The 15,128-nt window shown below is 39.2% G+C and overlaps 1 protein-coding gene across 5 annotated transcripts in view; it reads right to left on the minus strand.

The window, feature by feature from the left end:
• Positions 1 to 15,128, minus strand: part of STK32B (serine/threonine kinase 32B) — a 168,380-nt gene that overhangs the window by 29,418 nt on the left and 123,834 nt on the right. For 4 of the 5 annotated variants that reach the window (XM_054066350.1, XM_054066352.1, XM_054066348.1 and 1 more), the window contains 2 exons: positions 14,152 to 14,241; positions 601 to 704 (listed from right to left, as the gene is read on the minus strand). In XM_054066350.1, the coding sequence (XP_053922325.1) occupies positions 601 to 704; positions 14,152 to 14,241 (194 nt within the window). The remainder of the gene's footprint in view (positions 1 to 600; positions 705 to 14,151; positions 14,242 to 15,128) is intronic. The other variant, XM_054066349.1, reaches the window with a different exon arrangement.

The following is a 15,128-nucleotide window of genomic DNA, read 5'->3' on the forward strand; positions in this document are numbered from 1 at the left end:
TACTTTAGTTACTTCATTATCCCCAAATAGTGTTTAAATTACTGTTTTCCATAGAGAATAGTAAATATTCAAGGAATGATCTTCAATCCTCTGAACAAAAATGGAAAAGAATTTCCATTATCTTCTGTGATATTTGAATATAGGAAGCTTTTTCATTAAGGTTATTCACATAATTGATTAGATAAGTAGCAAGTGCACTAGCAGATAAGCATTTTCTGTAGTTAGGCTAAGCATCATAGGATATTACATTAGCTCTTTTAAGGTATTAGCCAAGAGAATCAAATATATAGTAAAGCTGGAAGTAACTCAACTTCTATCGGGAAAAAATACCACTGGTTCCAATTAGCATTGTGGAGAAGTTGTCAAAATGTTAAGCGTTTCCTCAGACAGACTTAGGCAAACTTTTAAACATAGTTGAAAGTGGGATGAAAATTTCCTAATAATGTTTCTGGCTCAGAAAGACCCAGGACAGCGTTTCTGACCTGAACCACAGCCTCGTTCACTCAGATTTTATCACAAAGAGTATACTCAAGGACACTGTAAACTTTGAGACTTCTGTCAGTCAATATGTCAAATAACAATAGAACCCATCATACTTACCCAACCTCTCAGTAATTCATATGCTGTAATTCCTAGCGACCACCAGTCTACTGGATATGAGTATCCTGGACCTCCATCCATAAAGGCCTGGAACACTTCTGGAGCTAAAACAATAAATCAAATCAAACGAAAGACATTATATTAAGGCTAGACTATGGGTCCTTCATGCTGACAGCTTAAAAAGGATTAAGGACCTATTTAAGTGGAATTAAATACATTTGTAAGTAAGTGAAGCATTTTCAGGATGCAGTATCAGTGCCTTGGTTTGCTGGCAACAAGTGATCTTCACTGGTCAAGATTTTTCAAAAGTCCATAATTTCATGTGTTGTTTCTTATCTGACCCACTTTAGTTTTAAGTTAGTGAATAAAAATAAGTAATAGAAGGGGAATTCCTGAAATGAAGTGTGACTTAGTATATTTAAGGTAAAGTAGATATTTTATGGGACAAATATATTCAAGAAATGCGATTCTTTGTGATTGATGGAGGTGTTGAACATGGCAAATATCATAGAATCATAGAATAACTAGGTTGAAAGGGACCCACTGGGTCATCAAGTCCAACCATTCCTAACACTCCCTAAACCATATCCCTCAGCACCTCGTCCACCTGTCCCTTAAACACCTCCAGGGAAGGTGACTCAACCACTGCCCTGGGCAGCCTGTTCCAGTGCCCAATGACCCTTTCTGTGAAAAATTTTTTCCTGATGTCAAGCCTGAACCTCCCTTGGCAGAGCTTGAGGCCATTCTCCCTTGTCCTGTCTCCCGTCACTTGGGAGAAGAGGCCAGCTCCCTCCTCTCCACAACCTCCTTTCAGGTAGTTGTAGAGAGCAATAAGGTCTCCCCTCAGCCTCCTCTTCTCCAGGCTAAACAACCCCAGCTCTCTCAGCTGCTCCTCATAAGACTTGTTCTCCAGCCCCCTCACCAGCTTCATTGCTCTTCTCTGGACACACTCCAGAGCCTCAACATCCTTCTTGTGGTGAGGGGCCCAGAACTGAACACAGTACCCAAGGTGCGGTCTCACCAGTGCCGAATACAGAGGGAGAATAACCTCCCTGGACCTGCTGGTCACACCGTTTCTGATACAAGCCAAGATGCCATTTGCTTTCTTGGCCAACTGGGCACATCCTTATGTTACATTTAGATATTAATCAGATGTGTTTTAAAGGTATTCAGCTAGAAAATGACAATTAAATACAGGTCCTGACACTGACTGTCTACTGTAAGAAGCTCTATCATGAGTGGAAATAAACATACTGTCATAAAGTCATAAATTACTTAAAAATAACTGTCGGGCGGGATGGGAGCAGGGGAAAAAAAGATCTTTTTGAAACAAAGATCCAGCTGGCTAATTTCATCAAGAAGTACATACTAAATAATGCCACTGTATTTTCTTCAGAAAACCATGTATAAATAAGAGAAGATACAAAATAAAATGAAAAGGCAGTAATGCTTTTCTAATTATTTCACAGCAGAATCTCAGTACACTTTGTGAAAACAACACTTCCCCTGGGGATTTTCTAAACAGTGCTGTCATCAACCATAACATTGTGCTAGACTTCAACCACCAAGTGAGCCTCTTCTGGACAAAATAAGAGTCTAAAGTACCACATTACCACCTCATCAACGTCACATCAGTTTCTAATGGGCATACCACAATGAACTAGTAGTCTGGCCACACTTACTTCTGACTGGCAGTTTGGGATTTGACTATGTATACCATTTAGAGAAACCTCTTCAATTCAAGGAAAGACATTCATTTTAGAGGAGCTTTTGCAGTTCTTACATTATGGGTGGCAACCTAACAATTTAAACTCCAGATCTGACTTTAGAATGTTTTGAAGAGACAAATCTCATAGAGGATTTTGGCATCCATGAATTACATACAGCAAAACCCTAATCTGTTGAATAAAAAGCAATGAATGAATGAAAGTGGCCCTATACTCTTTGCCCAGCAGAATTGTCTCTAAATATGTTTGGTAGGAGAATTGTAGGCAACAAAATGCACTTTTTTTGTCAGAACACGTGTTTGAAGAACAGCTGACCAGTGGATCTCTGGTATAGGTAAGCTCATGCCATGATCCATTATGGTATATATCAACAATTTATAAAAGTCATTACGCCGATTTAGGTCTGTCTCACTTCCAGATCAAATAGCGTCACTTGCCATGCTATATGTTCAGATGTACCTCAGATCTTGTTTGCATGCTGCTGGGGATTCATATAGGCAAAGCTTATGTATGTGCAGTCCACCGCATAGATAGCTGCTAAGAGGGTAAGCAGGATTTTTTTTGTACTTTAGTGAATCAATGCACCTAAACTGAAGATCAGGCACGAAAGTCATATTTTGAATATCGCCACAGGCACTTTGTAGTGAAGGTTTGCTTTATTTAGCCATATTCATTATGACTTTTGCCCACTGTGCCTAGATGATGCATAATACTTCATTACAGAAAATAGCCTTTGTGGCCTTTTTACTGAGCTATATAGGAATAATATTGGTTTCACTCTTTCTTTTATAGCTTTGACATTGTAATAATGTGATGGATCACTCTCTGACTTCTGTGAGGTAGAGATGAAAGTACTTTATTGATGTAACCTATAACTTTGCCAGAATGGTGCAGCTATTTTGCTAATTCAGTGACTGAGTTATCATCTTTTATTTTGTTTGCTTGTTCTAAAAGCTTTGAGGTCAACTCATCCCATATTAAGCATATCAGAAGAAAATGCTTTGTTTAGCCCATTGGCTCTCATGTTTTGAAGGTCTGTTTTCTTGCCTTAAGCTGATGACATCCTTATAACAGAAAATGGGTAATTTGGCTTCTGATTTTTCAAGCAGGTAGTCTGTCTGCCCCTGCTTTAGCAGCAGTATTAGCAGTCCAGAGAGACTGTCTATCCGCATTCAGTCAGCTCCCTTGAAGTATTTGTAAGCACCTGCTTTGCAAGATGAGGGGGGACTGACCAAAGGTGCGATACAATTTACAGTGTCCTACCTACAGTTTTTTTCTCAGGGTAGAGTCTCAGCCCTCTAGAAACTAGAAGACCTTTCATCTGTTTAGCAAAGCTGTTAAACACTGATCTCAACTAAGCATTTTTGAATAGAGCTATTAGGTGCAAACCAAGAGGTCCAGTCTGTACCGCAGACTTCTGAAGCTTGCATGCTCATTCAGAAACAGAGCATGATTTTATAGAAAGACAGCAGGTCCTTCAGCAGATGGGGTCAGCCAAGCTCTGAAGAACTAGAGGTGTGAAATACAGAACACAACATTAGGTTTTGCTATAAGAAATAAATATGTCAGGACAACCAACTCTGAGTGCAAGCAGGTTAGATTAAAAGCAAATAAAAAATCCAAAAAAGAATATTAAAATTTTGCAATGATTTACTTTCGAATTGGCATTGAAATAGACTGCCTGTAATCTTATAAAATTTGAGTTTGATCTCGGGCTCAGCTTGAACAGCCATCCTGCAGCCTGCTGTGTGTAGGTTCTTCCAAAGGCTGATGGGATTTGAGCTTGCCAGCTTGGAGCAAGTGCAACAGCTCTGCTCTATGCACGCTTTCTGCACATGTCCTCTCTTATCATAACAGATTTAGGATGACAGTACTTACAACTTTTGACCCCACGCATCTTCCTAAATCCAGGAATTCTGCATGGAAAAGTTCATTCATGTGAACAAAAATGAGAGAGCGCATGCAAGAACGGGTGTTTCAGAACCTTTTCCTCAAGCAAGTTCTACTGAACAAAGGCTTTTCAGGAAAAGATGTGGCTTTAATACTGGGTCCTGCAGATTCTTTTGACTGAGGGCAGTATCACATACAATCAGCATGAAGGCAGTAGAAGTTTGCATGTTGGAAGGACAGCACAGCTTCTAAACAGTGAAGCTAAATCAAGAGTGAAGACAAGTGAAGATGTGATGTAATCGGTAGGTCTTACAGATTTTCACAGCTCCCTGTGAACGAGCATCCTTGACATAATGGAGAACTGCTTTAAAGGAGAGACTCTCTTTTCAGAGCCTTCAACAGCAATAATCTGGTCCAGCCTCTCTGCTCACCTTGCTTTGAGCAGGAGGTTGGATTACAGACATCTGAGGCCTCTGCAGACAGGAATCACCCTACAATCCTGCAATGCTAGTGAAGCTCAGGCAACCACCTTCCCACAGCCCATCTGAGCGGGGTGATGAAGGAGTTTAAGGCCAGAAGTCTCAATAGGACCTTTACAGTCTCTTCCTCTCAGCAGTCACTATTAACCACAGGGGCTCTTCACCTCTCTTCAGACACCTGGAAAACACGTCACACAAAGTAGTAGGGAATTTTGAAAGTCTGGATCTCAGAAGCAATGCAGTCTTTTGGCCTAGAGCATTATCCTTTGTGTATGGCCTTTCATTCAAGGCTTTGGCAACTACAAAGACAGAGCATTTCAAACCTAATGTCATTTCAAGATGGGACACCTGTAAAATTCTAACAGGGCAACAGTGATCAAATCAGAAATGTTTCTGTGGCTTGTATGACAATGAATAGATGCACATATTTAACTTGAGCATCTTGCCAAGCTAAAAATCCTCTAATTTGTCTTTTCTCTTTCCTACATCTATACTTTTCTCTTAATAATATACTTTCATGCTTTCAATGTTTATCTACTTCTCTTTCTTGAAAAATGATGTAAAATGAATCCACCTTTGCACCACATTGCGTGCCTCAGTTCATTCCTTTGTTGTCCCTAATATGTATTTCCAGCTAGTGTTTCTTTTCCAACTAAGAAATTAAAATAAATCCTCTTAAGAGCTCTGACTCTTGATGCTTTTCCTTTGTAACATCCTAGTACTATGATATCATTACAGACTGTCTCTGTATCAATAAAAAGATTCCAAGGAAGTAAATAAATGATTGATTTGCTTTAAATAAAACCATACTGGAGAATGGCTAAAAAAAATGAACATGAAAGAAAACCTAGAAGTTCGGCATCCATCTCAGATGCAGTCAGTGGCTTCCTGGGATATCTGTACTCCTCTTCTGTGGGTGTAGCCACACTTTGAGCTCTAAATAATTTTGTGAAACAGAGTAATTGCTGACAAATTAATTCATATATATAATTACCCACTGCAACTGTCACAGCAGTCATATGGTCTACATTGTAAATGATGTAGAGGATTCATGTCTATGGTATGCATATTTCCCTAAAGAACTGTAAAAATTGAAGTACAAAAATTAAATTTTACTTAAACATCTCGTAATTCCGTACCTTATTTGTGGAAAATTGTCAGTATGTAACAATACAAGTGATGAGCTTAAAATAAATGTTAATATCAATGTAAGTGCAAACAACACTGAACTCAGTTTTCAGTATCTTCTCCTACTGTAAAAAAGCATTTTTTAAAATATATGCTAAATTACTTCTAAGTAGGGTTTCTAAAAATCTGCTGAGTATTCAAAGGTATCACTTAACTCCACAGTTAATCTGTGAGTGCTCCAGGTCTCTGAATTTTGGATCATTCTAATTTGGTGTTCGATGGTGAGTTTGAAAAGGCTGTCCATGAAAAAATAGTCAGTTTGAGGTCTATCACTTGGAATGATTGGCACAAAGAATGGTAGTTATTATTTTTGATGGAGCATACTGTTTTAATCATAAAGATAATTCATCACACTAAATCATAAAATGAAGAGCTTGGAGTGGCTCTGATAGGAATCCTAAATAACGCAATTTAGGATTAGACATTTCTTTTCTGATGAACTGATTTAAGTTTCTCTTCCTTAGCAAGAAGCTAATCAAATACGCCTCGTGTACTTGCCTACCACTACCAGGGAGACCGCCGAGTGTTGATTAAGAAGCTTACAGGGCTATTACTTACTTCGAAGCATTACTGACTTCAGTAGGCTTCTTTGAAACTTTGCAGAATTGGTGAGAGGGAAAGTGCAGTGAGATGAATGCATTAGAACCTTCTTCATGTGGCCTTAACTACACACTGACAAGCCAATATATTTAAACAATAACTTGCAAGTGAGTCTTGCAAGATGATTTAACTGTAAGGAGGTGATTGTCCATGCAAAGCTAATTGTTGACGATGAGAACGAGTCATTAGTTCTTACAAAATGCCCTATGCCAATGCTATCAATATGACAAACTGAAAATAAAATAAAAAATAAAGCCATAGTGATTTTTTTTGGATCATCAAATGCAGATGGTCATGTAGAAAACATATTTCAAGAATGCAAACCCTCAAAACATATCTCAAGAATGAAAGCAATCATCCAGTTGTCTAGCTAGACTCTCTGTAGTCTACTTGGATCTTAACAGAGACCCTGCATACCAATAAAGGGAATCGGAGGTTTGCGGAGTACGGCAGGGGTTGCAAAGCCATGCACTCTACCAGTCCTGTAGCAAAACACACTGCAGTGGCACAGATTTTATTGTAATGCCTGAGATTTCATAGATACAAAAACATATTTCAGTGTCATTAACTGAGGTTCAGCATGATACCACACTGCCAGGTATCATTCTCATTCTTGATATTATTGAAAAAAAAAAAAAAAAAGAAAAAAATACATGAATGGATGTATACACCTACACAATGAGCACAGTATAAGCAGTATTTTGAATGACCAGCACAGGTTATGCTGTTAAAGGTTGAGACCTTTCCAGATATTAAATGTGTGAATGCCTTGATGTGTATAACACCTTCATAGTTTCGCTTTGCTGAATCAGGCATAATGGATGACAGACTAAGTTGAATAAAAAATGAATATGATTTTTATGATTTTTGAAATAATATTCCAAGAACCTTGGGCAGAGACAGTTCAGTGAAATATTAACTGCTTTCTCAGCATTGTGATGAGAAAACATTACTTTTCACTTTTCTCTGAAAAGTAAATTCAGAGGTCAGTAATTCTTTGAGGTCATGTTTGTTTTAAATAGAAAACAAAAATCAAACTACAGTGATGACAAGTGATCTTCTACTGAGAGGAGAATCTGTTTTATGAGCAAAATGAAAGAAAACTACTTTCCTCTACCTCAATATAAATGTGACCTTGGTAAACTACTAATTTACCTCCTAGTGTTTACTTTCTCATGTGCTAAAAGGGTCTAAATTATAACGGACAGCTTTCTGACTCACAGTTTTAGACTAGCCAACTTCTAACTTCTATTTTATAAGGCAAAGTGCTGCTTAAAGTCTGGCCATGCTGGGCTGGCAATTTTCTAGTGTGAGGTCTAGATTTTTTACAGTAGTATAGCAGATTTTGAACCATTATTCACATAATACACCTCAATAATTTTAATACTTATATTTAATACAATTATTCAATCAAAGTAAATATTTTAGGTAGCATTCCCTGACTACAAACATGGCATATAGAATGCCTCATTAGTTTACCATATGGCCACACAACTTCTCCTGCCCTTAGAGTGCTGTCCTTATAAAACCCTCTCCGTTATTCAACCACTGAACATAAACCAGTTCTTACCCTTGCATTTGCACAGAGAAGCCCTTAGTGGTCGAACACCTGGATCTTCCTTACTCTACAGTGCCAGTTTTTCTAGGAAATTGTTGGAGGGATTTTGTCCAAAAATATCCATTTGTTATTTGGAAGAGCAGCCCAGTGTATCTACAGCAGTCATTCTGCCCCAGTACTGAAATGAACTAGTTTGGATAACTGTGGATTTGCAGGACAGACTGTGTACCTGACATGTGAGAAGGACAAAAAAGTGCACCTGCTTCACATACTCCTAATGACATTAGCAAAGGTCTTTGCATCAGTTTTTGAATGCAAAAACCTGGGGCGATTGTGTGGGTCGACCAAAGAACAGGAGAGGGCAGAAATGCCCTATTGTGCTGCTGGAAATCCATGCTCATTGCCCCATCTCCCACCTCTGCTGGAAGTGTCTTCCCCCTTATATCTGCCTACAGAACTCTGCATCGAACCAGGCCTTTTCAGGCACATTTAGGGGGGAAAAAAAGAAGCCTAAACTAACACTTGAACTCACTTGGGGGTGTGTGTGGGGGCGGTGAACGAAATAGTTAAAAAAATTATTATATAAGCAGTTTGCTGGAAGACCTCAAAGGATGGTAGGTAGGAGGTCAGAGAGCACAAAGAAATGAAAAGCAGCTGGGGACAGTTACTTCCTTCCTGAGATACCAAGGTGTTTCAACTACTTGTGTGCCTACTTGTCAGTGTCAGAGAAGAGCCAAAATCTGAATACCCATTCACAGCTCAGTGCTTATTCCCCTCAGTTGCAGTGCTCCCAGAGTGAGCAGAAAAGCCCATCAGTACGGTAGGTATTTATTTCTGCACCTCAAAGCTTGACAGGTCCGCTCTCGGTTCTTGCTTATCAGAACAAACAGAAGCTTCCCTGCTCCTGCTGGCATCATGATATTTCCCTGGGATCAAAAGAGCAGGAAGCAACATCACTAGTGAAATTCTGCAGATAGACAACATTGCCTCAGCTGCACTCAAAAAGCAACGAGCTGTAAAACACTATTTAATTTCAGAGCACTGTTTAGCATGAGTGTAAGGGAGACCAAGGCTGAACATATTTGATAACCCAACTCTAAATTTGTCCCTTCTCTATTGTAACTGCCTCAAGAACAAATTTAGCCCTACAGGATATTTTTACTTTACCTGTAAGGTTGATATCGGGACATTCACTATCTTTCCTCTGACTTCAACAGCACTCTCGCACAGTATTAATTAATAAGTATGGATGATTCATATATTTTAGAAGATCAGTAGACCTCTGTAAATCCATGCTCCTCTGGTAATCTCAGGTGTACAGTCATTTTTCACCTTGACAGCAACCTATGAAAGTACCTGTGAAATTCTGAGATAACAATTCTGCAGGACAGGCTGGGTAGCCAAAACTTTTCATGTAATTTACAACTGATTTTATTGGCCCTGGGTATTTTTCTGGTGTATTTATATAATAAAATGTATTTTATTGCTTTGATTTGAAGCAAAGGCATGGTGCAGTATTCAGATAACTTCAGCCTCTGCTGAATAAAACCACAAAGCCTGTGCTTGACCTCTAACCTGCCTACCACCAGAAACAGAAAAAAAAAAAAACCAACCAAACCCTGAATATTCAAAATTTAAAACTCGTGAACTTGAGTTTTTTACAACACTCACAAACAATAAATATCCAGATGCAAGGAAATTCCATCATTTAAAAAGGAGACATTTCAATAAGTAAAAAGCATGCACTAAAGGATTCAAATCCATCTAAATTATGCAAGAATAAGGAATTAAAAAGAGGCAACATCTATAATGTTTTATAGATATATTTTAGTATTTAACATTTTGGTTTGTAGCTGAACAAGCTGTTGCAGGAGGGGAGGGCCATGACTGCAAATGGGTGCCCAGCTCAGAGCACATTCTCTGCGGCACGAGGCTAATTCTTGTAGCCTATATGAGGTACCAATGTAAGAAACATTACTTTATTTTTCTGCTTGTAAAGATGGAACAGTGTTTAAAATGGCAAACACTTACACAGATACTTCCAGACAGGCAAATGCAAACACAAGAGGCTATCCAGGCACAAGCTGCAGCCAGGGACCGTGTCCTGCCCTCCACTGGCTTTCCTGGTCCACATCCTGGTGCAGAGTGGAGGCGGCTCACCCGACAAATGCTTGTGTTCATTTGTTGGCAGCAGGCATACCTGCCAAAGGTCAGCTAGGTCTCAAAGGACGTCGCGCGTTGCTCGCCATCATAGAATGACAGCCTGAAAACCTATGAGCTTTCAAAGGGCTGTTCATACAATGCAGTCCTCGACAACATCCTTAATCACAAGTGTTGTAGAAGGTTTGAGCCATGAATTCATAATGATAGAATCAGGCACAGGAGACACACACAAGTTTCCTAAACCAGTTTATGGTACATATTGTATTTCACGCTGCAGCTGTCTGAACAGTACAGGACAGAAACACTAACCACCTCTGTACACTAAGAAGCTGATTTCACTTTGACATTTCAGGTCAATGGCTTTGAGAATCAGAATTGCAGAAGTAGCTGGAAGTAGCTTGTCCTGCCGGGCTGTTGGTCTAGTTCTTTTCAGATTTACTGTTGTCCATGTTTTCTGTTGCCTACGCACGATAGCTGTTTCACTTGTCTGAATGAAACAGCTGGGAAGAGGGAACCTAGAGAAATTACCAGGGTTTCTGCAGAAACATTTTAGGTTCAGATGCACCACACTCTGTGTAGCCATTTAATAAGTAGGGAAATATGCTGGGAAAGTTTCAAGCTGGGAAAGACTTGAGGGCAAAAAGGCTAATATGAAGTGGGATTAAGCGAAGGCTGCAAAAGCTGACTCACACCGTGCTTAGTATTACCAGATAGGTATCTTAATCATAACAGCTAGAGCATTTTTACAACACAGTTGTCAATTCACTGCACTTTTTTCCTGGACTTTAGCTTTATGCAGTCAGTTTTCATGTGAGTCTAATTCAATCATATTTCAAACAGGAATGGAGGCTTTAGGGATAACATTATTCTGTCTATTTCCTTAATTTGGACACAGGAAGGAGTGAGAAATCCTGTAAGTACCTCTACTAAAGGAAAGGCTGGAGAGTGCCTTCATATCTGGTTAAACAGGATCCACATGGGAGTTGACCTTTATAAACCTCCAAGAGAGGCAAAAAGTTTTCAGCACACCTCATGCCTTCATCATCATGAAAACCAACGTAGTTGAGATGACTTACAGCCTTACAGGAACCACTAAGTTCCCTTCATTCTGGTGCTCAGCAAGTGACTTGAAGGTGGTTTTGTCTTGTTACACTGAGGTTAAATGTGGGTTATGTTCCTGGTAATAACACCTTACTACTAACCGTAGAGCCAACCTCCTCAAGTCTTTTTGTCTGTTTTTCTCATTGTCTAAATAGCTTTGGTGAAGCCACATGGAAAGTCTGTCATTCAAGTCTTAAAATCATACAGACTTAAATAACTACCAGAAGTGAGCCCAAAACTGTCTTAATTTGAGCACTGCAACTGAAAAGCTTTTGTAGCATTTCACTAAAAATACGATTCTTTACAGAATTAAAGGTGTAAACTAAAAGAGGAAAATAAGTTAAACATGTACACTTGGAGTAATACACAGCACCAACATCTGGCCATATGTTAAATTCTCAATATTTGAAGTTTGCTGAAGCTTTGATGCCCAACTGAGAATGCTCACTCATCACTTTTCACCCGAAAGAGAAGACTTTTACAGTTCTACAAGCGTTCCTGCTTCTTACATCTCCAAATAAATGCCAGGATGACTCTTTCGACTCTGAATAGCAGAGACTGTACTCGTGGCTATTGCAGTCCTGTACACTAGAAAGAACATAAATGGGTGGATAGTGCTGTGGTGTCTTTGTAAGGGGAAAAAGAGCATTTTTCTTGTTCTGATTTTTCTTGTGAGATTGTTGGATACAGGGGAGACCTGATAAGTTGAGAGGAGGATTCGGGGGCAGAACAGCTTCATGAGCTGTTCTTCATGAACTAAGACAGCAGTTCACCAGTGTTTAAAGTTAAAATCTTATTCCCATCTCCCTTCTTTCCACTCTAGGTCAATAATTTACCTCATCTCTTGGGTCAGCTTGGGCTCTCACTGGAACCTCCAGCAGCTCATTCAGCTCCCTAGGAAGGCAAGAAGGCTTAGCAGCTGCCTACAACACTCCAAACTTAGATCAACTCTTTGAGTGTGACCGTCCAGCAGATTTCTTATACACCACGTGGTCCATCCATCGGATCCATGTCTCTCCAGTTTAGAGACAAGAATATAAAAAATGTTGTAATCTTCTAATATTTCAGTTGTCACATATGTAAAGGCACTTCTGTGAATGTGATTAACTTCATATGTCAGTTGTATATCTATTTGTCTGTATATGTTGGGGGAGCTCAAATTATTTGTAGTGAAAATATGCTTTTTCTCCTGAGTTTTTGATGGTTTGCATTGTTTTGTTTTGTTCTTTTCATAAGTAAAACCACCACATATTTGCAAAACTGCCCATGCAAGTTCTTTTCAAACTAAAGCAGTTGCTGTAAGTCAGGTTGCAGAGTCCCTTTCCTTCTATTTTCACCACGTTGAATAGGGAAGCTGTAATGTGACATGGAAGTCTCAGGTCCTCTTCCTGAGGGAAAGGATAGTACCCAGATTTGGCCTCCTAATGTTCTCTATACAATGCCTGTGGAGTGTTGGCCATCTCATTTAAAGAGAGCTAGAGCTAACCAGTATGAAACACTGAGAAAATATTCATCTAAAACATCATTTCTCTGCATAACTTAAATGCTTGAGTCTTAGTTTACATTTATAAGAGTGAGATAACCAGCATGGTCATGAGTCTAAGTGACACAGTGTGGCCACACACACGTTATTGTATCCCACTCACTGCCCAAACGGGACAGCTATCCCCAAGCTGCTCAGGGGCTGCTTCAGCCCCTGTTAACTGTTGATTGAAGACAGAATCACATCATATCTGAAAACTCGACCCTGCTTTGGTGCCTGGGACTGCTCTGACACAGACTCACAGCTGGTATGGAGACACCCTGCATATGCCCACCAAGTTAGTACAGTGTTCTTTGTGCTGTGGAAAACAGAACTGCTAATGCCTATTTCTTGGGAAAGAATAAAACTCTTGCATTAATATGCAGAAGCATGGTAACACAGTGACCTTTTGTGCTCTGAATTACCTTGTCAGAATGTGGTAATTTATCAGTATTTTACTGGTGCATGAGTGTTAGATGTTGTCTGAGCATATCTGCTGGAGAAAGTCTCTTGGAGACACACCTATCTCTTAGCCTGCTTCCCAGAACACAAATAAGTTTAGTCTTAAGCTGGTCATCTCCACGAGCAATGACGAATGTGTATACAGACATCTTTAAAACAGCAGGTGTATAAAAAGCCACAAATAGGGCAAATCACAACTATTTTTAATCATTGAAGGTAGCCTAACTTTGGCAGGACAAATGAACTTCAGCAAATGCCTTCTGTCCTTCAGCTCCAGAGGAAGTTTGAATTCTTAGCTTAGCCAAGCTGCTTAACATTTAGACACACAAGGATAGGTGAATTAAATTTTGTTATCCCAGCTTTCAATGTAAGTATGCATTTAAATTACATTATTTAAAGATAAAATGGTCCTAAAAGGAGGCATTTCATGTGTTAGTTACATAGGACTCTAACAGACAGTTCTGAGCAGCTTAGCATAGAAAAGCAATTAAGGATGTGCCTAGATGATTTCAAAATGACTTTACATGTTCTCTACTACACCATAGCTATAGTGGTGCAAATATAATCATATATTCTTGTCTCCAGCTGTGGGAATTTTCAGGGAGTGAAACAGTTGAGAATCTCCTGAACTTGCCTCACAAAACCAAGTGAAACCTTACTAGAACTAGCGTGGAGACCAAGCTCCTGCCCAGACCCTCCATCTCCATTTTTTTCAGGTGCTAACACATAATATACTTTCAAAAAAAAGAAGTTGATCACATTTATTGTATGCTTTTAGGACTTCAAATCCTTTTAATATACCATTAGTCAACAATAATGTGTGCATTTTCTTACATTTTTAAAAGGGTCTTGAAAACTTACCCATATAGGGTTTTGTGCCAGCCATAGAAGAAGCTTTTTCTGAGCCTTTCACTATGGTTGCTATGTTAAAGTCAGTGATATGAACATGTCCTGCAATTACACAAAGTAAAAACAGAGGTTAAAAAAAGAACATCATGTCAATATTCTTTCCCTTGTTTAAGTGATAATGGAAAGAAATTAAATTGGAAAGATTCATAACAATTCATGGAAATTCACTACTAAATGTCGCTCATAACTAGAAAAATAGTATCAGTAGCAAAATGATGGAATACCTTTCCTGTATGGCTATGTCCATTATTTGCTCACAGTGCTGAACCTTTTTTGCTGGTTAGCCTTGAATCTTCTCCTGCCGTGGATGTTAGGGATAGTAACTGCATACTAACAGTAGCAGCACTAAATTTTGTGCAGCTATGCATGAAATCCATCCCTGCTTATCTCCAGCTAGAGCTCTCACACTCTCAGGCACTTGTGACACCTGTCTGCTATCACATCCACTTCAGCTTACCATTAGCCTCAGCCTGACTTTTTCTGAGTCTCCTCAGGTCAAAAAAATGGACCGGAGAAGGAAAAGGGTATTTTTAGCATACGGTAACTATAAAATTAGGTACATGGCAGCAGAAGAGCGTGTATGTAACAGCAGCAATTCCCAAATGGTCACTCATTTTACAGCAGGTTGTAAGATGAAAGATAAGTGGCACAAGTCAGCCCAGAGACTTGCTACCAGACCATCCAGACAGCTGATTTAAACTGAACTAATCAGGCTAGCGGAGCCAAACCTACTGTCATTACCTTTTTCCTGGGGTGTTTTATGACAAACATAGGTTGAATTTCTCCACCACAGTGAAGAAATAATTATTAGTCCTGGTTTTCCATAAAGGGCAAAATGAATATAAACCCAGCCTGAAAATCTGCAGACTTCTAATTTGATAGGCCTAATGTTATGTTTTACATCTCTGCTAAAGGACTAGTTTTATACT

This window comes from Cuculus canorus, chromosome 4 (genome assembly GCF_017976375.1).
Source record: "Cuculus canorus isolate bCucCan1 chromosome 4, bCucCan1.pri, whole genome shotgun sequence".
NCBI lineage: Eukaryota > Metazoa > Chordata > Aves > Cuculiformes > Cuculidae > Cuculus > Cuculus canorus.